This window comes from Mastomys coucha, unplaced genomic scaffold (genome assembly GCF_008632895.1).
Source record: "Mastomys coucha isolate ucsf_1 unplaced genomic scaffold, UCSF_Mcou_1 pScaffold14, whole genome shotgun sequence".
In the NCBI taxonomy this organism is placed as follows: Eukaryota; Metazoa; Chordata; class Mammalia; order Rodentia; family Muridae; genus Mastomys; species Mastomys coucha.
Genome location: NW_022196896.1, coordinates 45,568,656 through 45,593,727, shown reverse-complemented (window position 1 = coordinate 45,593,727; position 25,072 = coordinate 45,568,656). Strand labels below are relative to the sequence as shown.

General features: G+C 40.8%; 2 protein-coding genes and 1 pseudogene across 6 annotated transcripts in view; 2 read left to right on the top strand and 1 right to left on the bottom strand.

The window, feature by feature from the left end:
* Positions 1 to 2,801, bottom strand: part of Tmem70 (transmembrane protein 70) — a 13,052-nt gene extending 10,251 nt beyond the window's left edge. The window contains exons 1-2 of the mRNA XM_031366943.1: positions 2,492 to 2,801; positions 785 to 890 (exon numbers count right to left, since the gene is read on the bottom strand). Of these exons, the coding sequence (XP_031222803.1) occupies positions 785 to 890; positions 2,492 to 2,686 (301 nt within the window). The 5' untranslated portion in view covers positions 2,687 to 2,801. The remainder of the gene's footprint in view (positions 1 to 784; positions 891 to 2,491) is intronic.
* Positions 2,314 to 25,072, top strand: Eloc (elongin C). Of its 5 annotated transcripts, none has more exons than XM_031366947.1 (4): positions 2,314 to 2,775; positions 17,840 to 17,892; positions 20,819 to 20,962; positions 23,347 to 25,072. In XM_031366947.1, exons 2-4 carry the CDS (start codon positions 17,880 to 17,882, stop codon positions 23,535 to 23,537), a joined length of 348 nt encoding a protein of 115 aa, XP_031222807.1. In that variant the 5' UTR covers positions 2,314 to 2,775; positions 17,840 to 17,879; the 3' UTR covers positions 23,538 to 25,072. The 5 variants fall into 5 exon arrangements, with proteins under 5 accessions (XP_031222807.1, XP_031222808.1, XP_031222806.1 ...); XM_031366948.1 differs by lacking the exon at positions 2,314 to 2,775 and adding an exon at positions 2,846 to 2,864; XM_031366946.1 differs by lacking the exon at positions 2,314 to 2,775 and adding an exon at positions 7,364 to 7,460.
* Positions 2,878 to 4,848, top strand: LOC116088208 (annotated as a pseudogene).

Below are 25,072 nucleotides of genomic sequence, written 5' to 3'. Positions count from 1 at the left end.
AGTGCCATCAGCTGGGGAAGTTAGGCTATTAAATATATGTTATTATATTATTCTACTTTTGTTACAAAATATAACATTTGCAAATTTATATTAAGATAATTATTAATATATTAAATACATGAGCTGCTGAGGGCTGTTTCAAATCAAACTATAACAATCTTCTTCTACTTCCCTTGGAATAGTCACATATTTGTATTTGCCTGTTGGCTATTCTAAGACACATGATGGTGGAAGGGAAGCTTCACTGCCTAGCTGACAGATCACACACTACAACTCAGCCTTCAAACATCATCGAAACCCTAAAAATAAAGTCTCAACCTCACATTGTTTCAATAAGCTTAAGGAAAAAACAATTCTATGTGTTATAATAATTGAGACATGCTAAGAAAAACACAAAGTTAGCATATGCTAAAAAGGGTTTACTGGGCAGGGACAAGCCCCAGAGACCTCAACCCTATGTAAAGACTACAGGGAAATTGAGTAAAGGTGGGCCTGGAGAGGTGGTCTTCCCCAGGAAAATACACATCCATCACAAAATGGTCAGCCCTGAAAACACAAACAAGTAACACTGTATCCCTTCAACAGATTATAATTAGAAATAGTTATGTATATACATATATCCATGCAATAACAGTTAGTGACGTAAGAGGCCATGAATTTAAACAAACATGAGGACAGGTATACAGGAGGTTCTGAAGGCAGGAAAGGGAAAGGAGAAATGTAATTTTATAATCGCAAAAAGAAAATGGAAAATAAGGAAATAACCTCACGTCAGACTACTCACCAAATATCGTTCGGGCCAGGTTTCCAGTATAAATGAGCCTGCCATCTTCTGGTTTATCAACTTGTGTATGTAAGCAGCGGACACACTGTCCCCAGCAAACAGGTATCTGTGGAAACAAGAAGCCATTGAGTAACTGGCTGTTTAAACATATTTTAATTTTTATCAACGTTTTTTATTTTTTCTTTAAATATAACGAAGAGAACTTGTTACAATGCCATTCAAAGAATTTTCCCGGGGACTGGTGAGATGGCTCAGCAGGTAAGAGCACTGACTGCTCTTCTGAAGGTCCTGAGTTCGGATCCCAGCAAACACATGGTAGCTCACAACCACCCACAATGGGATCTGACGCCCTCTTCTGGTGTGTCTGAAGACAGCTACAGTGAGTTATGCCTGAGCAAGCGGATTGAGCAGGGCCGGAGCCAGCGGGGCCAGCAAAGGTCCTGATTTCAATTCCCAGCAGCAACACACATGATGGCTCACGGCCATCTATACAGCTACAGTGTACTCATACACATAAAATAAATAAAATAAATCTTTAAAAAAAAAAAGAAAATGAAAAACTGTTTGAAAGCTATATGAAACAGTAGTTTTCCAAGTATTGAAAAATAAGCATCTAAAAATGAATTTCACATTGCTCACATTTAAAAATGTAAAAAGTATGTCTAATTTGTGTTGAAATTCAGTTAAGACTCCAATATCTCCCCTTGGCTACAACACAAGCCTTTAATCTGTGAGTTTGAAGGCAGCACCACCCACAAGCAACTAACAAGTAATCCAATTACCACTTTTGGCATTTCTTTCTTTCTTTTTTTCTCGAGACAGGGTTTCTCTGTGTAGCCCCAGCTGTCCTGGAACTCACTTTGTAGACCAGGCTGGCCTCAGAAATCCTCCTGCCTCTGCCTCTGCCTCTGCCTCCCATGTGCTGGGATTGAAGGTGTGCGCCACCACCGCCTGGCCTTCTTAAAAGTTTTTTAATTCTTATATATTATAATGTAGCTTAAAATACATAAATTTCTTGCCGAGACACGCCTTTAATCCCAGCAAGCAAGTCCCAGTTCAGCCAAGGATACACAAGAGGAATGTCTCAAAAACCCGTAAAATCTTTAAATTTTATAATATAGTTTAATATGCTACGTAGATTGTTCGATAACATCCATACCCCACCTTCCATTCAGTAATCAAAGAAATTCCTAAAAACAGACAAATAACAATTTACGAGTCTATACAAGTTCTTTCAGGTCTGTCTCCAGGTGCTGCATCAATTTTTTAGCACTTAATACCCTTCTGATCTTCAGCTGCAGGTTAAGAAATTAGTCCCTGCGCAGTGGAGCACAACTGCAATCCCAGAATGGGAAGTCAACAGGGTCTCTGATTTCGAAGACAACCTGGTTTTACACAGCGAATTCAGACCAGGTGAGTCTACAAAACTGGGATACCCTGTCTCTGGAAACCAATGGGGGGAGGGGGGTGGAAGAAACTAAACTGAGTGTTGTCGTCACAAACCACACAATCTGGAACTGGAACCACTTGTGGTGCTTGAACAGCCTAAGAAAAGGAGATTCAACCCTTGGATTGACAGCAGCAGCGGGCCTCGAGGTCGAGGCCTGCTCCTCCCAGGCCCGCACCGGGAGTGTCCCCTCTGCACTGGAGCTCTCCATACCGCACGCTGAGCCTGCTCCCCGCCACCACAGCCCACGAACGGCCGACCTGCGCTCTCCCCGGTGGCCCGTAAGGCTCGGCTAGCGGCAGGAGCCCGCCGCTCCGCAGCGGTGCGGGCTTGGCTCGCGAGGCCGCACGCCAGGCGATCCCGGAACCTCGGAGGGCGGCAGCCACACACCACGTCGTCCTCGTCTGGCCGGGCCATAGGCCTGCTGCCCACCGGCCGCTCAGAGCCAACAGCATGCTGCGAGTAGGAAATGGTGGCCGTTGATTTCCAATAGCGGCCAAGGACGGCAAAAAGCGACTCCGCTCAACTATGGCCCTCAAGAGCGGTGAGGCTCCGCCCCTTAGCGAACGCGCGGCCGGATAGGTGCCCGCGCGTGCGCAGAATATGCGGCCGGCCTGCAACCTTCTCCACCTGGTGGGTTCCAGGCAGCAAAGGACCCCCGAAACTCCAACTCCCTGCCTAAGATGGGCTTCAACCCAGTTCTTAGTATTTGGTCGACTTTTGACAGTGTGCAAGGACAGAGTGGGTAGGCGTGTGAAAAAGACAGAGCCCAGAAGCCTAGTTAAGTACTTCGTTCTCACGAAAGTCACTTTATAGGTCCTAAAAGTGGTTTGGGAAAATGATTTAGCCTTGCAGAAGTAATTCTAGCATATCAGCCCAAAAGGAATGTAGTTTAAAATACTTAGTGTTATAATGTTTAAATACTTCATATGCTATGATATAAGTATGCTATTAACAAAATGAATGAATGATTTAACTTAGTTCCACCACTGAGATAGGAGAAAATGGAACTTTTTTACATAATATAATTTTTGATTTTGTTGACAGATATTCACATTTGTTCTTTGCCCATTAAAAACTTCCTGTCCAAGGTGGGGAGTGTATCTTGCCTACCATGGACTGATATGGAGAGTCTACAATGTTGCACATCCAGAGCCAATTTATCCTGGGCCATTTGCAGATCTCTTAATAGCCTTAATTCATTGTCTTCCTGTGTACCTAACATCTTCACGATCTTCACATAAATCAAGGGGAACACACAGATCTCAAGCTTTCCTTTGGAATGCACAGGGTATTTTTCCAACCAAGCAAAAAGCTAAGAGCAAATAGCACTTGAGGCCTAAAGCAGGTCTCTCCACTTTTTAAAGACCTAAAGCAGGTCTCCCCACTTTTTAAAGACCTACCGAACCTTTCCACTAACAGAGAAACCTGTCTTGACTGAGGATTTCTTTGTTCTGTTACTATAAAAAGTCCACGTTGGGACATGGAACACCTAATCTGTGTTCCCCAGCCATGGTCACTCATTTGGCTCTAGAATACGTTATCCTTTATCTCCACTGAGGTGAGAAGTTTTAAATCAACACTGCACCTTTCTCCCAAAGATACTTAGTGCTATTGCACAGGACTTAGACACGAGTAAAGGGAACACTGTAACTGGATAGACTTGGGAATCCATGGTGCAAGTGTGTAATAGGACAAGCATCCAAAAATAAGCTAGAACACCTCTAACTGGAATTCTGTGTTCTAGGTCAGGTAAGACATTCTGTCATAATGCCTGAAATAAATGCCAAACATCTTGATGAAAAACAGGTTCAGTTTCTAGCAGAGATGTGTATTCTTATTGATGAAAATGACAATAAAGTTGGGGCCGACACCAAGAAAAATTGTCACCTGAATGAAAACATGGACAAAGGATTATTACATCCAGCTTTCTTGTTTAATACTGAAAATAAGCTCCTATTACAACAAAGATCAGATGCTAAAATGACCTTTCCAGGTTGTTTCATCCATTATCTTATCCAGGTGAGCTGGACGAAAACAATGTCATCTGTGTGAAACGAGCAGTACAGAGGTACTTAAAGCTGAGTTGGGAATACTCCTGGAAGAGGCTGATCTAAATGAAATCAGTTATCTAACAAAAATTTACTACAAGGTCCACTCTGGTAGTATCTTGCATGAACATGAAATTGATTACATTTTGTTTCTGAGGAAGGATGTAACTTTGAATCTGTATCCCAATGAAATTAAATGCTATTGCTATGTATCAAAGTAAAAACTCAAAAGAAATTATGAAGTCAGCCAGTGGTGAAATAAAGTTAACTCCATGGTTTCAAATTATTGCAGACACTTTTCTCTTTAAATGGTGAGATAACTTAAACCATTTCAGTCCATTTGTTGACCATGAGAAAATACATAGAATGTGAATGTGTAAATGATTTGAAATGTTTTCTTTCTAGTAGGAATGGTTTGGTTTTGCTTTAAATTGGACTCCCTGGCATGATACATAGGTATTTTACAACCAGAATTTGTTTTGAGAAAAGAAAAAAAAACTGAACTAACTTATAGTTTTGTATATCCCACATATATGCACTGATGAGTTAGCAAGAAATTAGGATAATATATCCCACATATATGCACTGATGTTTGTAAAAGACATTTAGGAGAGGTTATTATGAAATTATGCCATAAATAAAGCTTAATTTAGCCTGTCCAAATATATGGCTATGATAAGATTAAAGAAATAAGTAGAACTCCTCATTTTTTACATTTTGACATTTTCAGAACACTTTGCTATTTGCCAAGTGTTTTTTATATCCTTAGATTTTTATCATACATCCAGAAAACTGAGCAGAAGACACTGCTTCGCTGTTCTGAAACAGCACTGATAGAGTAAATGGGCAGGGCTGCAGACACAGCTCAATGGTACCAGGATTGCCTTGCAGGTGTGATGTCAGCACTGATAGAGGAAATGGGCAGGGCTGGGGACACAGCTCAGTGGTACCAGGATTGCCTTGCAGGTGTGATGTCATGGGTGGTTGAGTTCCTAATCTTAAAGATATTTGTAACACCAACAATAGCTTTATTCTTAGATTCTGCAAATGGATACGTTTTTTTCTCATAAAAAATTATAACCTGGGCTGGAGAGATGGCTCAGCGGTTAAGAGCACTGACTGCTCTTCCAAAGGTCCTGAGTTCAAATTCCAGCAACCACATGGTACCTCACAACCATCTGTAATGAGATCTGATGCCCTCTTCTGGTGTGTCTGAAGACAGCTACAGTGTACTTAAATATAATAAATATATCTTTAAAAAATTTTTAAAAATTATAAACCTAATTTCTTCCTAACTCAGAACAGATGCTCATTGGGATATGACCGTGTAGCAATTATTTATTGAAAATTAAAAATAAATTATTTTTAAAAATAAGCTAAAAATACTTGTGTATAATAGAGATACACTGTTTTACAAAATACTACATAAGTTTCCAAAGGTGAACTTGATAAATTTGTCCTCTGAATATCTTCAGATCAACTTCCCAGTCAGCTGTATCAGGAAAAATGATCATTTAGCTCGGTAGTTCTCATCTGTGAGCCATGACCCCTTCTAGGGTCAACGACCCTTTCACAGGGATTGCTTAAGAATAACAAAAAGCACAGATATTTACATTACAATTCATAACAGTAGCAAAATTATGTTTATGAAGTAGCAACAAAAATAATTTTATGGTTGGTGTAGTGGCTATTTCTAGCTGTCAACTTGACTATATCTGGAATGAACTACAATCTAGAATTGGAAGGCTCACCTGTGGCCCTAATCTGGAGGCTGAGAGATACAAGTTTCCTACTTGAATCTTGGAATGGAGATCTTGAGGCATAGTGGCTATGAATCCCAGAAGATTAAGACAGGAAGATCTCCAAATTCAAGGTCATCTGGGATTAAAGATGTGGTGGCACACAACTTTAATCTGTGCTGGAGACCTAATTAAGGACATTGGAAGAAGGAAGTCTTGCTCTTCACCTGTTTGCCTTGTGGGACTGAGCAACTGCTAGATCCTTGGACTTCCATTCACAGCTGCTGCTGACCATTGTTGGGAGTTGGACTACAGACTGTAAGTCGTCAGTAAATTCCTTTACTATATAGAGACTACCATATGTTCTGTGACTCTAGAGAACCCTGACTAATACGGTTGAGGAACTGTATTAAAGGATTACAGCATTAGAAAGGCTGAGAACCAACCACTACTGGAGCAGGTAAAAGATGATATAGGTTAAAGGAACCCACTTCTTCTAGGTGTATTTTAGCAGAACATAAGCATTATTGACATACTGTTAAATAATAAAAATACTGTTTATTAAGTAATCCTCTCCGTGCTTATTTTCCTCTAGATAAGGTGAGAGGATGACATAAACTTCATTTTAGGACAAGGCTTTCAAAAGGAAAGCCACCAGTTCCAGGAACTGACAATACCCCCCCAACCCCCCAGGTCATCAGTCCCAGGAACTAGGCTTTAAGTCACCAGCTCCAGGAACAAGACCACAGAATATACTATACTTCCTTTTGTGGGATATATTACACAGCTGTGATTAAGTACCTTGAATCTAGGTTTTCAAGCCCACTCCATAAAAACAGCAGAGAGGAAACCTAACTGAGCTGTTTTTCAGCTCTCTAGGAAAGGTAACCACGGGAAAGTTAATGAAAAGGTTTGGTTGAGGGGGGTGTGGAACTGGGGAGACGAGGAGCAGAAATAAAGGGCCCTGATTTAAGTATTGGTGATAGGCAGGGAGATCTGGACCGGTGGGCGTGGCATATTTCAGTAAACACTGACCTATATCAGGAAGAGAGGAAATGAGGCAAACTCATTGGGAGCTTGTTAAGATGCTCGTTGATGTGTATTGCTTTAAACAAAGAGGCGGAGACAAGCTTTAAGGCCACCGAAAATTTCAACACTACACGGAAAACCGTAAGTCCCAAGATGCAGTGTCACGGATCAAACACTAGCCACAACACTGTAAGAAACTACATATCCCATAATGCACTGTTGCTTCGGAGGTTCAGCTTTTCACGGCAGAAATTGGATCCGGATGGCGCTGCATTCTGGGAATCCAGAAGTTCTAGCATCTCATTGGTTGGAATTTGGTAGCGAAGTCTCTTAAATTGGCCTATTTTACGAACCACAACGCACTTCCTTCAGACGCTAGTTACTGGTAGACCGCGTCTCGGCCTCTCCAGGTACCAGTCTCTCGCGCGTTGCAGAAAGCGGCTGTGACGCGGCGGAAGTAATTCCTTCCCGTGCCCCGGAACCCACGGGGGTAGGCAGCTAGGGGTTGGGGGGGGGGCGGCCCTGAATAGGGGCTGTGGCGGTACGTGGGGTTACGGCTGCGGTGGCTGCAGGACTGGCTAGTGAGTGTCGGGCTATGGTGGGAATCGGGATCTGGTTTTGCTAGGAGAGTTAGTGCGGCTGGGACTGGACGCCTTAGTTATCCCTCTGCTCACCCCTTCCCGTCTGGGCCGGGAAGGAACGGAAGCTCAGAGCCTCTCTGGCCTCCCCAGCTCCTGGCTTGGGGGAGGGGAGGGGAGTTTGGCGGGACCTTAACTAGCTAGCTCAGCTCGGTGGGTTTGGAAAGGGGAGGCCGGACCGGAGGTGCGGGCGGGCTGGGCCTTCTCCAGGCAGAGCGCTGGGAGGGTGGAGTTAAGAGCATGGTAGCCCGGTCGCTTTTCCTTTTTGCCTGCCTCTTGTGCGCTTGTATTTGTTTTACTGTTGAATTTTACTGTTGAAATCAGTCGCTAGTCCCAAGAGAGAGCTCTCGCCCCTTTAAGCTATAGGACCCTGAAAAAAAGTTTACCTTCTGGACAACTTGGGTAATCTCTGCCTGGCTGGGTACATTGGCTTATTTGTGTATCTATCTACCTCTCATTCTTACCTGAAAGGAAGTATCTAGGGCCAGGTATAGTGCCTATTTATTTAGTTTCCCTTAAGGAACTGAAATCTCTTTAGTTTTGTGAGCATAAAATTTGTGTCATTTAGTGCAGGCATGCCTACTCTGCACTTCTAGTGTAGAAAGCATTCGAAATAGTTTTACAACTTGGTTCAAACTACCAGATCTGCTTTTTAGTGCCCAAATTGAATTTTATTTTCTGTTAAGTGGTGTAAGATGGTAATACCTGATCTCGTTTACATTATAATGTGTTATTGAGCGTCAAAGTTCACAAGTGCATTTAATCTTCAGTGATGAGAAAACTGCTGTGGTTTTATATCATGGATATTTGTTAATTTGTAGAAATTTGGGGTTTCTATTTACTAATTTTTTTGAGTACTCTTGGATGACCTGGAAGTTGCGCTCTGTAAACGTGTCTGGTCTAACAAGTGTTGGTATTAAGTGTGGCCCATCAGGCCTGTCTCCCAATTGTTAGTTTTAAAGGTGTTGACCACCGCGCCTGCTCTTTTCAACGTGCTTGGATTAACCTTGGACCTCAACTACACTGAGTCATCACTCAGTGTGTGCCACATCGCTCAGTAGTGCTACTACTCCATATTTTCATCTCCCTATTTAATTTATAAATGGCTTCTCATCCTTCATATGATATTTTTCTAATTGCCAGACTGAGCCTATCTATAACTTGATGTAGCATTCTTGCCTAACGTCCAGAGGCCCTGGGCTGGTTCTCTAGCATCACACAAAAAAATGTAGGTTTATTACCTCATAATGCTATTTTAAAAAATAAACATATCCATTTCTTTTCTAGCCTGAAACTCAACCATGTAGACTTGCATGGCCACCTACCTCTGCCTCCCAAGCGTGGGCCCAGATTGTATCTATTCCAAATGGAGAGAATCTGCTCCATTACTAGATAAGATAGTAACGCTGTGTGTGGATAGGCAGTGGTAGAGAGCAGAGTGGTAGTTTACTTACATATATTAAGTTCTTAAGAAATTGTGCATAGGGCTGGAGAGATGGCTCAGCGGTTAAGAGCACTGACTGCTCTTCAGAAGGTCCTGAGTTCAAATCCCAGCAACCACATGGTGGCTCACAGCCATCCGTAAAGAGATCTGACACCCTCTTCTGGTGTGTCTGAAGGCAGCTATTTACACATACTTACATATAATAAATAAATAAATCTTAAAAAAAAAAAAAAGAAAGAAATTGTGCATATCTTCGTGCTTCAGGAAAGATTGAGGTTTTTGGGGAGGAGGTATATGTCAGATTGGAATGCAAACAGAAAAGGTTTTCAATGTATGCTTTGATATGTTAATACACTCCAAACGCTTAAGTAAAACAAAGACATCCAATACTGGAAAATTTACACACATACAGATATATATATATATATATGTATATATATATACACACACACACGCACACACAGTTTTAGGTGTAGAAAAAGGCATGATGTCAGAAGCCTGTGAACCTTTATTCAGGAAGCTCAGGCAGGCAAAGGATTGACAAAGTAGAACTCTTTAGTGAAGCCCCGTTGACCCTCCCTCAATAAAAAAGAAAATGCAGGGAAGGGATACATCAATAAGATCTAGGTCAGGGAAACATCCTTGGGATTTGATGTTTGAGCTAGAAACATAATAGGGAGGGTTAAAGGAAGAGCTTCAGACTGCAGTCAGTGCAAATGCAAGGACCTTGAAGTGTGAGTGAACTTGACCTAGTCAAGAATTTCCAAGGAGACAAATGCTTGGAACATATGCCAGATAAGATTATAGCCCTGCCTGGCACTCACTTTGTAGACATGGCTGGCCCAGAACTCAGATCCAACTACACCTCTGCTTCTTCCCTGCCCCCGCTCCAGCCCCTGACAGGGTTTCTCTGTGTAGCTCTGGCTGTCCTGGAACTCACTCTGTAGACCAGGCTGGCCTCGAACTCAGAAATCCAACTGCCTCTGCTTCCCAAGTGCTGGGATTAAAGGCGTGCACCACCACACACCTCCTGCTTCTTGAGTGCTGGGGTTTAAGGTGTGTACCACCATGCTCAGTAGTAGTTTTTTTTTGTTTTTTGTTTTTTGTTTTTTGGTTTTTTTTTTTAAGAAAGTTCATTTAAGATACAGTTAGCTTGATCTAAAGATGTAGAGCTCAAATAGGTAGAAAGTGATCTGATTTGAAGTATAATTTGAAGCCAAATAGCTCTTGTCTTTTCTAGAACAGAAAAAAATCTTTTGCCTTTGCTAACCTTGTGAACAGTAGCGCCGTTTACTAAAATCAGAAGATTGAAAGGGAACATTGGTTCCTGACAGATTTATTAGGAGTTCTCTGTGGGACTTAGCTTGGTAACTCAGTTGACAGTCAGGATCTGCAGAGTATGCACACACCTTGTTCACAGAGGTGGATTTCTGAGTTTGAAGTCAGCCTGGTCTAAAGAAGACAAATTAGATGTTTCTGACTGGCACTCAGAATAGGTATAGGGCTAGGGAGGAAAAAGTGAGAATTGTATCTTTTGGGTGATATTAAAATATTTAAATTGGAGAATATTAAATGGGTGTTGTTAGATTGATCAAAGAAAGCAGGTTGCCGGGTGGTGGTGGTGCACGCCTTTAATCCCAGCACTTGGGAGGCAGAGGCAAGCGGATTTCTGGCCAGCTTGGTCTGCAGAGTGAGTTCCAGGACAGCCAGGGATACACAGAGAATCCCTGTCTCAAAAAACTGAAAAAAAAAAAAGAAAGAAAGAAAGAAAGAAAGCAGGTGAAATTTGATTGAGCGTCTTCTAAACACTTTCGTCCCAACAGAGATAGGATCTCTTGAGTTTAGGGCTGTTTGATCTATGTAGAGTAAGGACAGCCAAGACCTAGGTCAGAAGGGGGTGGGGCCTCTTGAAGACTGGTGATAGAATAGAGGTGAAGCAGGCAGCTTTTAGAACATGCAGGGCTCTGAGACCTTTAAGTTAGTGAATATTTGCTTTTATTTTATGTGTACGAGTGTTTGCTTAATGTTCACAGAAGCTAGAAGAGAGTTTTAGATCCCCTGAAATGGGAATTAGGGCAGTTGTGAACTGCCATGTAGGTGCTTGGAACCATTCTAGGGTACCTGACTCCCTCTTCTGGCTTCTTTAGGCTCTTAAATGCACATGGTACACATGCATAATTCAGGCAAAACACTACACATACAGTCTTAATTTTTTTTTAAAAAGCCTACTTGAACTGAGAATTACTGGCTATTTTTCTTTGCTGCTAAGAATTTAACCTAGGGCCTTGAGCATGCTAGGTAAGTACACACACCGCTGAGCTAAATTTCAAGCCCAGATTTTACAATTTTTTGAGTAGTTGAACAAAAATCCAGAGGCAGGCAGATCTCTTGAGTAGGCCAGCCTGGTCTAACAGAGCAAGTTCCAGAGCAGCCAAGGCTACACAGAGAAACTCTATCTTGAAAAAGAAAACAAAAAATCCAAAGAGGACTGGAGAAATGGTTCGCTAGTGAAGAACATTTAATCTTTTATTCTTTTGGTTCCTGGCATCCACATGGTGGCTCACAGCTTCCCATACTACAGTTTCAGGTGATTCAGCACCCTCTTCTACCTTCTGCACAATAATGGTGCACATAACTCATGCTGGCACACACACAAATATAAAAAATACATAACTACTGGTTTGTAATGTGGTCTTTGTAAGTTCTGCTTCTGTAAGGTTTTACGGGAACACAGCACATTCATTAGTTTTTATCTTGCCTGTGACTGGCTTGTAACTGTAGTTGCAGAGAGAGAGTAGTTGTGCAGACTTTACAGACTGATAAGCATACACTTACTGTCTGACCCTCAGCTGCTCCTGGCTTACCTTGCCACTAAGACCACACACAGACTTCCAATTAGGATATAGGATCATAAAAGTTTTATGTTGAATTCACTGTGTACGAGGCTTCATTCTAAGTGTTTTGTATATCAATTCATTCCTCAAAATTCTTTGAGGTTTCTTTAAGTTGGTGTTCTACAGAGGTCAGAGGGTGTCCATCCTATCTTCTGTGAGCCAGCTGCTGTGGACACTGGGAACCAGACTCAGCCACCTCTCCTGCACTACCAGAATTTTTTTTTTTAATTTTAATTTTTTTAATCTATTTTATCTGTAGTTACTAACAATTTTAAGCTGTTATGTGGGTGCTAGAAATCAATTCTGGTTTGGGGAAGAGCAGTCACTGCTCCTGTCTCAACATGTGCTCCTTGTTAACCACTGTTGTTTCTGATAAGACACAGCTGCCTAGTCTCTGCCTCTTCCTGCCCCTTCTTTCGTGGATGTGCTGTTCTCCCTCTGAAAGGGTTCTTGGGCATATGTTCCCTGCCTCTCTGCCTCACTCCCTTCAGGCTTCTGTCCAGTATTTGTGAGGCTTTTCTTCACGACCTTGAAATACAGCCTTTCCCTCTCTCCATTCCCTGCCTACCTTACTCTATTTCCCCATAGAACTTCTTCCATTATACACAGTTTTGTTTTCTGATACACACCTCAGAACCCTTTTGGGTGAGAGTGGTACTTGGCCTAATAACTCACAATATACTCTTGGCAGAGCTTGAACTCTTTCTTGGTAATTCTGCTTCCATCTCAAGAGCTAGGTTTTCATTAATACTCCATGAAGCTGGGCTGATCCCTGCCATTTTTTCCATGAAGTTAAAATCTTTGTGTTGTGTCTCCTGTACATAGGACAGCATGTGGCAATAGTGCAGCTTAGTGTTTGTGAGGTGAGCGGATTTCTAAACGGGTCTTTTAACCACACTCAGTTGTTGCATACTCTTGAGGACCTCCTAGGCTGACTTGATGGAGTCGATTGTTCCTTGGATCTCTCTCTCCTTTCAACTTGGTAAAATAATTCCATCACTCCTGGATGATTATCCAGGTCAAACACGGGTCTTTTCACACATAACACATTTTCCTTTCTTTCTTTCTTTCTTTCTTTCTTTCTTTCTTTCTTTCTTTCTTTCTTTCTTTTTTTTCAAGACAGGGTTTCTCTGTATAGCCCTGGATGTCATGGAACTCACTCTGTAGACCAGGCTGGCCTTGAATTCAGAAATCCCTCTGCCTCTGCTTCCCAACTGCTGAGATTAAAGGCATGAGCTACCACTGCCCGGCTATATAACACATTTTCTGTTGAACGTTTGTAGCCACCCATTTACTTCCTTAGAACAGCTAATTATCTGCTTCTTTTTGGGTAACATTTATTTATCCAAAGAATTTCAGCTAGTTTTATTGACAGTCTGTCTAGTGTTCTTGTTGATGCTGGTTTGGTTTTGGTCTACTGAGACTGGGTTGGCCTCAATCAATTCTCTGCTTTAGCATCCTGAGTGTGATTACAGGTGAATATCACCACATCCAGCTTTGACTAAAACTATTAAGATTGTAAGTAGAGCATTGTCATATAATTGTATTGAATTACAGGTGTGAGCCCTCATGTGGGTACTGTGAATTGAACCTGGGTCCTCTTTCCAGCACCAAAGTTTTTAATATTTAACCCTTCATTGTTAAAGTCAGAACTTTAGTTCCTTATGTGCAGAATGGATAGAAGACTAAAATATGCATGTGCACATTTTTGTAATAGAGCAAGCAAGCCTTACCTTCTTTGTATGGAACGTACTTCATGTCATTGGCCATATTGCATAATCATTCATCTGGATAGTTGTATTAGTGCTGTAGTCTCGGCACTTCCTAATGGTAGAAGTCCAGTTACATGAGGATTGTGTCCAAACTGAGATTGTCTCCAAATGTGAGTTTCTGAATATTTGAGTTACACACTTAATCATATGTCATATTTTAAATAATGATGGTGGTAGGACTCCTACTCCTTTAAACTTCGTATTGCTTGCATGCTGGCCCTGATTTACTACAAGTCTGTAGAGAAGTTGTTGCTTCCCAAAGGCCTTCTGAAATGAGTCTTTGCATGGTTGCTTAGCTACTAGTTCATAAACAACATAGGTATTTTTAATGTGGATATTATCTAGAAGAAAAGTTGACACCTGAAGTTTTCAATGCTTTCTAATGTTTTCATTTTTTGGTTTGTTTCTTTCTTTGTTTCCAGACAGGGTTTCTCTGTATAGCCCTGGCTGTCCTGGAACTCACTCTGTAGACCAGGCTGGCCTCAAACTCAGAAATCCGCCTGCCTCTGCCTCCCAAGTGCTGGGATTAAAGGCCTGTGCCACCACTGCCCGGCATGTTTTCATTTTTAAAATGAAAAGAGGATATCAGCACAAAATGATGGTAGACATGGAGTACAGTTTTTAATTTTTTAGAGAACGATCCAAGAATTTATTATCAACTTAAGAAAAAACAAAGTTGATTCATGTGGAGCTAGTTTTAAAAAACAATTTACAGGCCAGGTTAAATAAAGCCTGTATCACCAGGTGTGATAATACTCCAGCACCCTGTAGGCATGGGCAGTTGAATCTCTTTGAGGTCAAGGGCATGTTCTACAGAGCAAGTTCAAGTTCAGAACAACCAGGAGAAAGCCTGTCTTTAAAAAAAAAAAAAAGGAATTTTAAATTCGGGGCTGGAGAGATGGCTCAGTGGCACTGGCCACTCTTCCAGAGGACCTGGGTTCAATTCCAAGCATCTACATGGCAGCTCACAACTGTCTGTAATTTTAGTTCTAGTGGATCTAACACCCTTACACAGACATACATGCAGGAAAAAACATTAGTGCATGTAAAATTAAAAAAATCATTCTCAAGAGGCAGAGGTAGCTGACTTCCAGGACAGCCAGGGCTACACAGAGAAATCCTGTGTCAAATAATAATAGGGAAAGGAAAAAGGTTATTAACAAAACAGAAGGAGCCAAAAGCTGGGCTGTGGCGGTGCCCCACGTGCCCTTTGTTTGTTTGTTTGTTTGTTTTTTGTTTTTATTTCAAGACAGGGCTTCTCTGTGTAGCCCTGGCTGTCCTAGAACTCACTCTGTAGACCAGGCTGGCCTCAGAAATCCTCCTGCCTCTGCCTCCCAAGTGCTGGGATTAAAGGTGTGTGCCACCGCACAGCTTCTACATGCCCTTTTTGCTTTGCTTTGTTTTGTTTGAGTTTTTCAAGTTAGGGTTTCTCTATAGCCCTGGCTATAGAGACCAGGCTGGCCTCGAACTCAGAAATCCGCCTGTGTCTGCCTCCCAACATGCCTTTAATCCCAACATTAGGGAGGCGGGCGGGCAAATCTTGAATTTATCCTGGTATAAAAGCAAGTTGCAGGAGGTGGGGCTACACAGAGAAACCCTGCCATGAAAAACAAACAAAACAGTAAAGTCAGATCTATCAGGCTTTAAACCCTAATGCAGTCACTTTAGTCGAAGCCACAAGTTTCCTGACCTCTAGGGGAATGATACTCTCTTGGGAGACTTATTTTTACAGAAGATGTTTATCTGAAGGTAAGGGAATTACTACAGTGGGCACCAGTAAGAAAGCCCACAAGGTATTGAGGGCTTTGCCAGGGTAGCCCTTTTCTCTCCTTTACTTCATATTAGAAGTGCTACAAATTATTGAAATTACTGGAAAAAAATTGCCTTTGTAGTAATCATTTTATTTTGTAAATTTAAGATTTCCCAAAACAGGAGCTTGAGAGATGTATCAGTGGTAATACTAGCAACTTTTCCTTAGGGCCTGAGTTAAATTCCCAAGACCCACATGGCAACTCACAACCATCTGTAACTTCAGTTCCAGGGGATCCAGTACCCTCTTTCTGGTCTCTAAAGACACTAGACACATGAATGGTACACAGACATACATGTGGACAAAACATCTGCATATGTAAAAATTACAAAATTTTAGAAGCATTTTTCACATAAAATTTTAATAATATATATTATATTTTATTTAAAGATTTATTATATATAAGTACACTGTAGTTGTCTTCAGACACACCAGAAGAGGGCATCAGATCTCATTACAGATGGTTGTGAGCCACCATGTAGTTGCTGGGATTTGAACTCAGGACCTCTGGAAGAGCAGTCAGTGCTCTTAATTGCTGAGCCATCTCTCCAGCCCTACATATTTTAAATTACATTATGTGTACATATGTTTTGTTTGTTGGGGTCAGAAGAGGGTTTGGAACCCATATAATTGAAATTACCAGTGTGAGCCCTCATGTGGGTGCTGTGAATTGAACCTGGGTCCTGTGAAAGAAAAGCAAATGCTCTTGTTAATCATCTCTCCAGCACCTACCCCAAAGTTTTTAATATTTAACCCTTCATTGTGTGCAGAATGGATAGAAGACTAAAATATGCATGTGTGCAGTTTTGTAATAAGAGAACAAGCAAGCCTTACCTTCTTTGTATGGAACATACTTCATGTCATTGGCCATATTGCATAATCAATCATCCAGATAAGCATTTGCTTGGTTTATGGGCAGCATGGTTTTTTGTTTGTTTGTTTGTTTTTGTTTTTTTTTGTCTTTTGTTGTTGTTGTTGTTTGTTTTTTGTTTTTTTCCTGATTTTTTTTTTGTTTGTTTTTTCCAGAGGAATTTTTTTTTAAATGCCCTCACTATTGAAGGATTGTCTTCCCAGCTCTTTGACATGAAGAAGTCACATGGAATTATTAATCTCATAACTTCAGTGTCCATTATTAAACATTGAAATGCTAATTAATATGATTTAAGTCAGTCTTATACCTGATTCTATCTAAAGTTCACTCTGTTGTCAATGCCTAGGAAAAGCCCTCCCCTCCATATTTGTCCCTCTAGCTTAAAGTAGCTACAGGCCCACTGCCAGCTGCTTGAACAACTATAGGGGTACAACATGGCAAAAGAATTTAAAAGCCATCGTTTAGAAAACTGTGGAGGCGGGGGTTGGGGGGACTAGTTTTCTGACAAGACCCTCAGTTTTCTTCAGATTCTCAGCAGGAAAAGCAGTGATCTAGAATTGTTTTGAAAAGGTGGTTTTTGGCCAAGCAGTGGTGGCACGTGCCTTTAATCCCAGCACTTGGGAGGCAGAGGCAGGCGGGTTTGTGAGTTCCAGGACAGCCTGGTCTACACAGTCTTGAAAAACAAACAGCAGCAAAAAAGAAAGTGGTTTTTGATTCTTGGGTTTGAGTTTAGGTAGGGATTTTAGTTTTGTGGTTTATATGTGTTTTGATAAGCAGAGCTTTTTCTCATGTTGTATTCTTGACATGTCACTTTACAGCTGCCTCAGCAGTCAATCAATCAAATTGTGTGTTAACTCTGGGATGGAGATAGAAGGTGGGACCTTGTACATAACAAGCAGATGCAAGAGCTCAGCTACAGACCTGAGTCTCCATATAAGCTTCCCATTTGGTTTGGTTTGGTTTGCTTTTGATTTTGAAAGTTTCCCTCTAGACCGGCCTATCTAATAAACTAGCGATCCTCTTGCTGCTCTGCCTAGTTACCAGCTGCTTTTATACATTTTTTTAAAGGCTCATCCCGTGGGATCCCATACCATCCCAGTGGTAGATTTGACACTTGGAGCTTTGCACATTCACATTGACCCTGAGCTGTACTACTACCATTGACAATCAGTTTATAATTGTTACTTTTAAATAATCTTTCTGGAATTCTGATGCCCTAACTGTTCTGAGAGCATGTTGGAATTATGACCTTCTATGAGGAGGGAAAGTCCTGAAATTATTAGCATTGGTAACATAGTAAATAGAAATGTATGGGAAATGCAAATGCAACATTAATTTTTGTATGCTTTTTTTTTTCCAGGAAACTACTAAAGTTCCTCTGGGATCAAGTAGAATTTTATATGAACATAATGGGTAAGCTGTACAGAGGTGATTTTGTGTTTAATTACTGGGAGCTGGTTTTTCCTCTCAACTATAAGGCCTGTGGGCCTACACACATGACTTTATTGCACAGATGAGCACTTGAATACTTCCATATAGACACCAAGGATGGCTTTCAAAGTCACCATAAGAAAATAGCTAAAGAGAAATTAATGTTTGTATGAATAGTTTCTCTGTCTCTGTAACAATTCACAGTGACTATTGTGTCAACTAAAATTAGTAATGTCTTTTTGTTTTTCTTCTTTGAGACAGGGTCTCTCTGTATAGCCCTGGCTATCCTGGAACTCACTCTGTAGACCAGGCTGGCCTCAAACTCAGAAATCTGCCTGCCTCTGCCTCCCAAGTGCTGGGATTAAAGGCGTGCACCACCACCGCCTGGCTAGTAATGTCTTGCCAATATCTTAAGAATGAGACTTTTACACCAGATTGTGTTGTGCACTCCTTCAATCCCAACACTCACAAGGCAGACACAAGCGCATCTCTGTGTCTTAAGATCAGCCTGAGCTGCAGAGTGAGTTCTAGGACACCCAGTTCTACACAGAAACCTGTCTTAAATTCCACCACCACCCATCTGGCAAGAATAATAATGGGACTTTTAATAACAAATATGCAAAATGGTTGTATGTTGGTATCCCCATGGCCAGATAAATAACTGCAAAAACTTGAAAGGGTTGTATTGCTCCTAATTTCAAATATTTCACTGATCATAACAAGGAGAGTGCATGCTGAGCAGAGCTGCTCAACTGCTGGTCTGTAGAAAGCAGAGCATTATTAAGGAGAAGGACAGGTAGAGTTCCCAAGTACATTCTTGCTCCCTACATTGGCCTTTCCACAACAGTGCCAACTTCCAGTACTGTATTGGGTTCAGTGGCTTAAGCTATTCAAAGCCTTCTTAATCCATAGGTGGTTCCTGGAAGACTCATAGATATATTTCATTAGGCATTTCTCAGTCCAGTCAAGTTGATAATCACAATCAAGTATCACAGCATGCAAAAAAAATATGAGAAACATAAAATGAACTTCTTAGCAGATAGTGTTGAGCCAGGCTGGCCTCTAAGTGTTAATTCTGCATTGCCTTTTTTTTTTTTTTTTTTTTTTTTTTAAATCTGACTCCCTGGAACTGGAGGAAGAGGAGTTGTTGTTCGTTGTCCTCTTCCTCCTCCTTCCTTCTTTTTTTTCCCTTCTCTTTCTTTGTCATCTTTCTTCTTCCTTTTTTTCTTTTTTTTTTTTTTTCAACAGGGTTTGTCTATGTAGCCCTGGCTGTCCTGGAACTCATTCTGTAGACCAAGCTGACCTCAAACTCAGATCTACCAGCCTCTGCCTCCTAAGTGCTGGGATTAAAGGTGTGTGCCACCAACTGGATAATTTTCTTGTTGTTCCTCCCTCTTTTTCAAGCTTAGTAGTAACCATTAAAAGTCTATAAGCCTGAATAGTTGATAAATTTCTTACATCTTTATGAATTCCCATACTTTTATTCTAATAATTACAAGAGTTGTATAGTGTCAAAGCTTTTTCAGGGACCTGGAGAGATATCTCAGTGGGTAGAGGGCATGGTTTGAAAGCACTGGGACTCCAGGTCCCTGTAAGCTCTGTAAAGCCAGGCTCAGTAGTGCACATTGTTATCCCAGTGCTGAAACAGAAGACTCTTGGGAAGCATGCAGTTTAGCTCCATGAAATACATAGTGATGGATAACACAAATACCGTCTCAAAATGAAAGGCAAGGCCAATAGCTGTGTTGCCCTCAGGCCTCCACTTATGCTCTGTATAGCACTGCACATCCGTACACTTACATGATTATCCACAGAATCTTTTAAACTTTTGGGGGGCTTGTTTTACCATTTTACTGTTTAATGCCACTTCACTGGAGAGATACAGCTTGCACTTCCCTGAATATTTACTCTTTTCACATTTCCCAGATGTCAGAGGTTTACTTTTTAAAGATTTATTTTATGAAATGAGTGGTCTATCTGCATGCCAGAAAAGGGCATCAGATCCCATTCCAGATGGTTGTAACCACCATGCTATTGCTAGTAATTCAGCTCATGACCTCTGGAAAAGCAGCCAGAGCTCTTACCCACTAAGCCATGTCTCCAGCCCACCAGTGTTCTACTCTTTAAATGTAAGCAAGTATCATTTACTACATTACCTTGTGTCTTAGTGTTCTTTTAATAGTTTCCTACTTTTTTCAGGAGTGAGAAAAGGTCTTCTTTCTGTTGTGCATTTGAGAGCTAGCTACTTGTTCAAAGACTGAAATTTGTCTTGTTTATATGGGTTTAGACTCAGATCAAACACCCTGGACAGACGTGGTGGTTTTAATCCTAACCTTTGTATAGGAGTCTGGATGCTTGTAGATAAACAGAACAATCATCTTCATCCTTCTACATTCTAGAACGTCCTAGGATTTCAGATTAAGATTTTATATAATGGTAACAGTAAGAGTAATTACAAAAGATAGGAGAAGGGCTGGAGAGATGGCTTAGCAGTTAAGAACAGTGACTGCTCTTCTAGAGGTCCTGAGTTCAAATCCCAGCAACCACATGGTGGCTCACAACCATCTATAATGGGGTCCAATGTACTCTTCTGGTGTGTCTGAAGACAGCTACAGTGTACTCGTATAAATAAAAATAAATAAATCTTTAAAAAGATAAAGATGGGAGAAAAACCTTGGGGTATATAAAATATGTATTTTGTTATTGTATCCCCAGCAGAAAACTGTAGCTAAAGCTTCTAGCACAGTGGCAATGGTGGGAGCAGTAGAGTAGCAGCTACACACTTGTCCTCACCACTAATGTAATTTTTTTCCTTTTCCATGCTAAGCAGTCAAACCCGTGTGCTAAGAATATGCTCTGCTGCTAAGCATGGACCCATGATTAAATTTATTTTACTGCTTTATCTCAGATGGAGAGGAGAAAACCTATGGTGGCTGTGAAGGCCCTGATGCTATGTATGTGAAATTAATATCTTCTGATGGTCATGAATTTATTGTAAAAAGAGAACATGCATTAACATCAGGAACAATAAAGGCCATGTTGAGTGGTCCAGGTAGGTAAATACGGTATCTTTTCCTTCATATATCCTTTTAATGTTTGATAAATATAGTTCAAGTTAGATATGTGTGGCACATGAAAGAGAAAGTAGTTGCAATGGTACATGCCTCTAGTCTCAGCTGCTTGAGAGGCTGAGCTCTGCAAGGATTGCTCCTAGCTGAAGAGGCAACATAATAAGGCATTTCTCCAAAAAGAAAAAAAAGACTTGAGACATAAGGTAGCCACAGGCATATGGACCTGAGTTAGGCTCTCCAGAATCCATACAAGTAAAAACAACAACAAAAACAGATACCTTACCGGCTGGAGAGATGGCTCAGTGGCTAAGAGCACTGACTGCTCTTCTGAAGGTCCTGAATTCAAATCTCAGCAACCACATGGTGGCTAACAACCACCCGTAATGAGATATGACGCCCTCTTCTGGTGTGTCTGAAGACAACTACGAAACCACTATTTGCTCTGATCTTTTAGCAAATATTTAGTAAAAAAAATTATTTAGTAAATATTTTCTAACTTCCAAAATAATTCAAAGCATACAAATCCAGCAGCAATTATTTCATCTATATCATGTACAACCATCACTAGTATCTAGTTTTAAAAATATTTTTTATTTCTCCAGAAAAAAGGAAACTCTATACCCATTCAGCTTTATCTGTACCAAGTCTGTTTTCTGTTTTCCCTATTCTGGAATCCATATTGTATTTGCCCTTCTGTTAGGAATAGGCTACATTGTGTTTCTCTGCTCATTACAGTTGATAGAACATTTTGTGTCTACCGTAAACAGTGCTGCTGTAGACACAGGTATGTGTAAGTGCCTATATAAAACACCAGCTTTCAGTTCTGTTCTGTTGCTCTGAGGAACTGGTTGGTCATATGTTGGTCATGTGTTGTGTTTTGGAGGAGCCACTGAAGTATATCTGAAGAGGTGGAATCATTTTCTTTTTTTTCTTTTTTGTTGTTTGACAACATACTAGTCTTCCATTTTTAAAATTTTATAAAACACTCTGACCAGGATTTGTCTTTTTTCGTGTGTAATATGTATCTGTATCAGTTTATGTGTACCACATGTATGTAAGATCTTGTGGAGCTAGAAGAGGGTATCAGATCCCTTAGAACCAGAGTCATGGGTGGTTGGGCCAAGTAAGTGCTTGGGAAGCAAACACATACTCTCTGCAAGAAGAGTACACTCTGATGCTTGGCCATCTCTCTGTTCATTACTGCCTTTATACTTTTTATTTGTTTTTTTTTTTTTTTTCCGAGACAGGGTTTCTCTGTATAGCTCTGGCTGTCCTGGAACTCACTCTGTAGACCAGGCTAGCCTCGTCGAACTCAGAAATCCACCTGCTTCTGCTTCCCAAGTGTTCGGATTAAAGGCGTGTGCCACCGCTGCCTGGCTGTATTTTTTTTGTAACTGCTGATATCAAACACCAATTCATATACTTGCTAGCCATTTGCATGTATTCAAGAGTCTTGTGTGTGCACACCTCCACCTTTGAAGTAGCACACACCTGTAATCTCAGCACCCAGGAGGCAGAGGGAGGCAGTTCCAGGATAGCCAGACCATTTACAAAGGGAGATAAAGTGTTTAATAGTGCAGGCTCTTCTTTAGCATCATGAAATATCTTGGAACTAAATGGGGTGGGGGGGTTACACAATTTTGAAAACTAAATGCAAGTTTGAGGCCAGCTTGATCTACAGAGTGAGTTCCAGGGCAGGTAAGGCTACACAGTAGTGAGACCCTGTTTAAGAAAAGAACAGTGTCTCTATTTGAGTTAAGGCCAATGTTATAAATATGTATATTGCCAAGACATTTTGAGGCACTACTGGAAACTACTTCATATAGAGCATTAGTTCAGAATTAGGTGTCTTAACAAAGAAATCACATTACTGTGAATTGTTTGGTTTTATTTTTTGAACCTAGATTTAGCTTAACAGTCAGTCAGTCTCAGATCAGCCGTCCTGCCTAGCCTCTTAACTGTCAGGCCATGACATCTAGTTGCTGTGTTAGACAAGTTTAAAGCGTTGGGTAGGTAATCTGTTTACTGCTAATCAGTCTTCTAACATTAGCTTTCTGCCTCACAAACTGCCAATAGCTTAGGAGTAGAGAACTTTCCCTACATCTAAAGTAGCAATGTTGGTTAGTCTCGGTACTGGGCCTTTGAATAATGGTATCTTTGTCTTCTCACATTCTCTTCTCTCCGCTGTGTCTAGTCTCTTCTGATGAGGATGCCTGTACTGTGTACTCCTGTCCTAGAGGCTTTGTTTTAACGTAATTTAAATGAAAGACCCCACCTTCACATTCCGAGGTAGTTGGACTTATGTTGACCTTGAACAAGAAAAGGACTTTGCAGCCCTAACATACATAAAACTTCTGTTTTGCAGGTCAGTTTGCGGAGAATGAAACCAACGAGGTCAATTTTAGAGAGATCCCCTCACATGTGCTATCCAAAGTGTGCATGTATTTTACCTACAAGGTCCGCTATACTAACAGCTCCACCGAAATTCCTGAATTCCCAATTGCACCTGAAATTGCACTGGAACTGCTGATGGCCGCAAACTTCCTAGATTGTTAAATAAAATAAATTATAATAAACTGTTAATTTTTTTTCAGTATTTAATACCTGTAGTTCAGTTAGTAATTTTTTCACATATAGCATGTTGCCTGTATGAAATCGAACTCTAAAGTTAACTGCTGAGCAGATTCCTTCTGTTATTTGCATAGCAGAGTTGAAATTTGTTTGCTACATCAACAAATTAAGGACGTTTCACAAGCCAAAAAATAAATAAATAATGCCAGTTTATAGGTGGTTTGCTTTCTCCTTTGGATGTGATCTTTAAAATTATAACTGATATAGCAAATCCTGGAATGTAAACGTTAATGGATGTATTCTGCAGGTAAATACGGGGGCTTTGTGGTTTTAGTGTTTTTTAAGGACCAGTTCTGATCTTAGGCCACTGAGCATTACTAGAGTTATGCAAATAATTACATGAAAAACATGTTTATAACTTAGCCAAACCTTGATTTTTGTAACTCAAAGAATACTAGTTGAAATTTCTTATGTGTTTTTTATAAACTGCAGTATTGTTTAAGTGCATCTTGTGTTTTGTTTATTGCCACAATTCAAATACTTTATTTAAAAGCAATTTTGGAAGCTAGCCAGGTCTATCTTTTAGAATAGTAACTGAACTGTAGCTATCTAGTCAAGTAAATGATTTAAAAGTTCTGTGCATTGTGTTTGAATATCCCGAAGCATGACTTCTGCTAGGGTCAGGGTTTCTCTAGTTTCCATTCTTTATGGTCTCTTGGGGTAACACGTGTGTGGTGTTAAATGTGTCCAACACTTCATGAGCTTGATCTAAACCCTTGAATCTAGGTGTGCTGAGCTCTTCTAGAAAAGCAGTAATGAAGGGATGTGGGAGGAGCCCTGTAATGCTCTCAGACGCACCACCAGACCTACCCACCCAGCATATCTTCTATCCAACCATACTAAAAGCCATGGGCCTTCTGAAGTCACATTCATGCGGTAGTCATTCAGTCTTTAAACTGAGCAGACAGAACATCTGAATATGTTGGCTAGATCTCTGCCTTGGCATAGGAGAGCGCTGAAGTGAATGGGATAGTGGGATATGGTTGCCTCCAGTAGCTGTTACAGGTCTTTCTGCAAGCCTTCAACATTCTTCCCAGGACTGGAAGCGGCAGAAATCATAACTTTTCCTCTTACACATCCTACTTTCCAGCATACAGGAAATGGTTACATGTGTAAATTGGTTATTTTAAATAATGTTTCAAGGCATGCTGGCACATAGCTTAGCACAATTGTGATGAAAGTACAGGAATTGTGTTTCAGGCTGTATTTGGAACTCAGTCATAGTGCCACTATGGCAAGGCCCTCCCGTCTCTAGCTAACATATTTGCCCTTTCTATCAGCTCTAAAGGTCAAAAGGCAGTAACTAGAAAGAAAAGTTAGCTTGAGCCAGTTTTTGTAGGTTACTCTGTTAGATCCAGATGTAATCTTAAGGACATTAAAATTGCAACACACTAGGCAAATTTGTATATGATACAGCAAATGGTATATTGTGTGTTAATAAAGGCTGTATTGACTGAAAA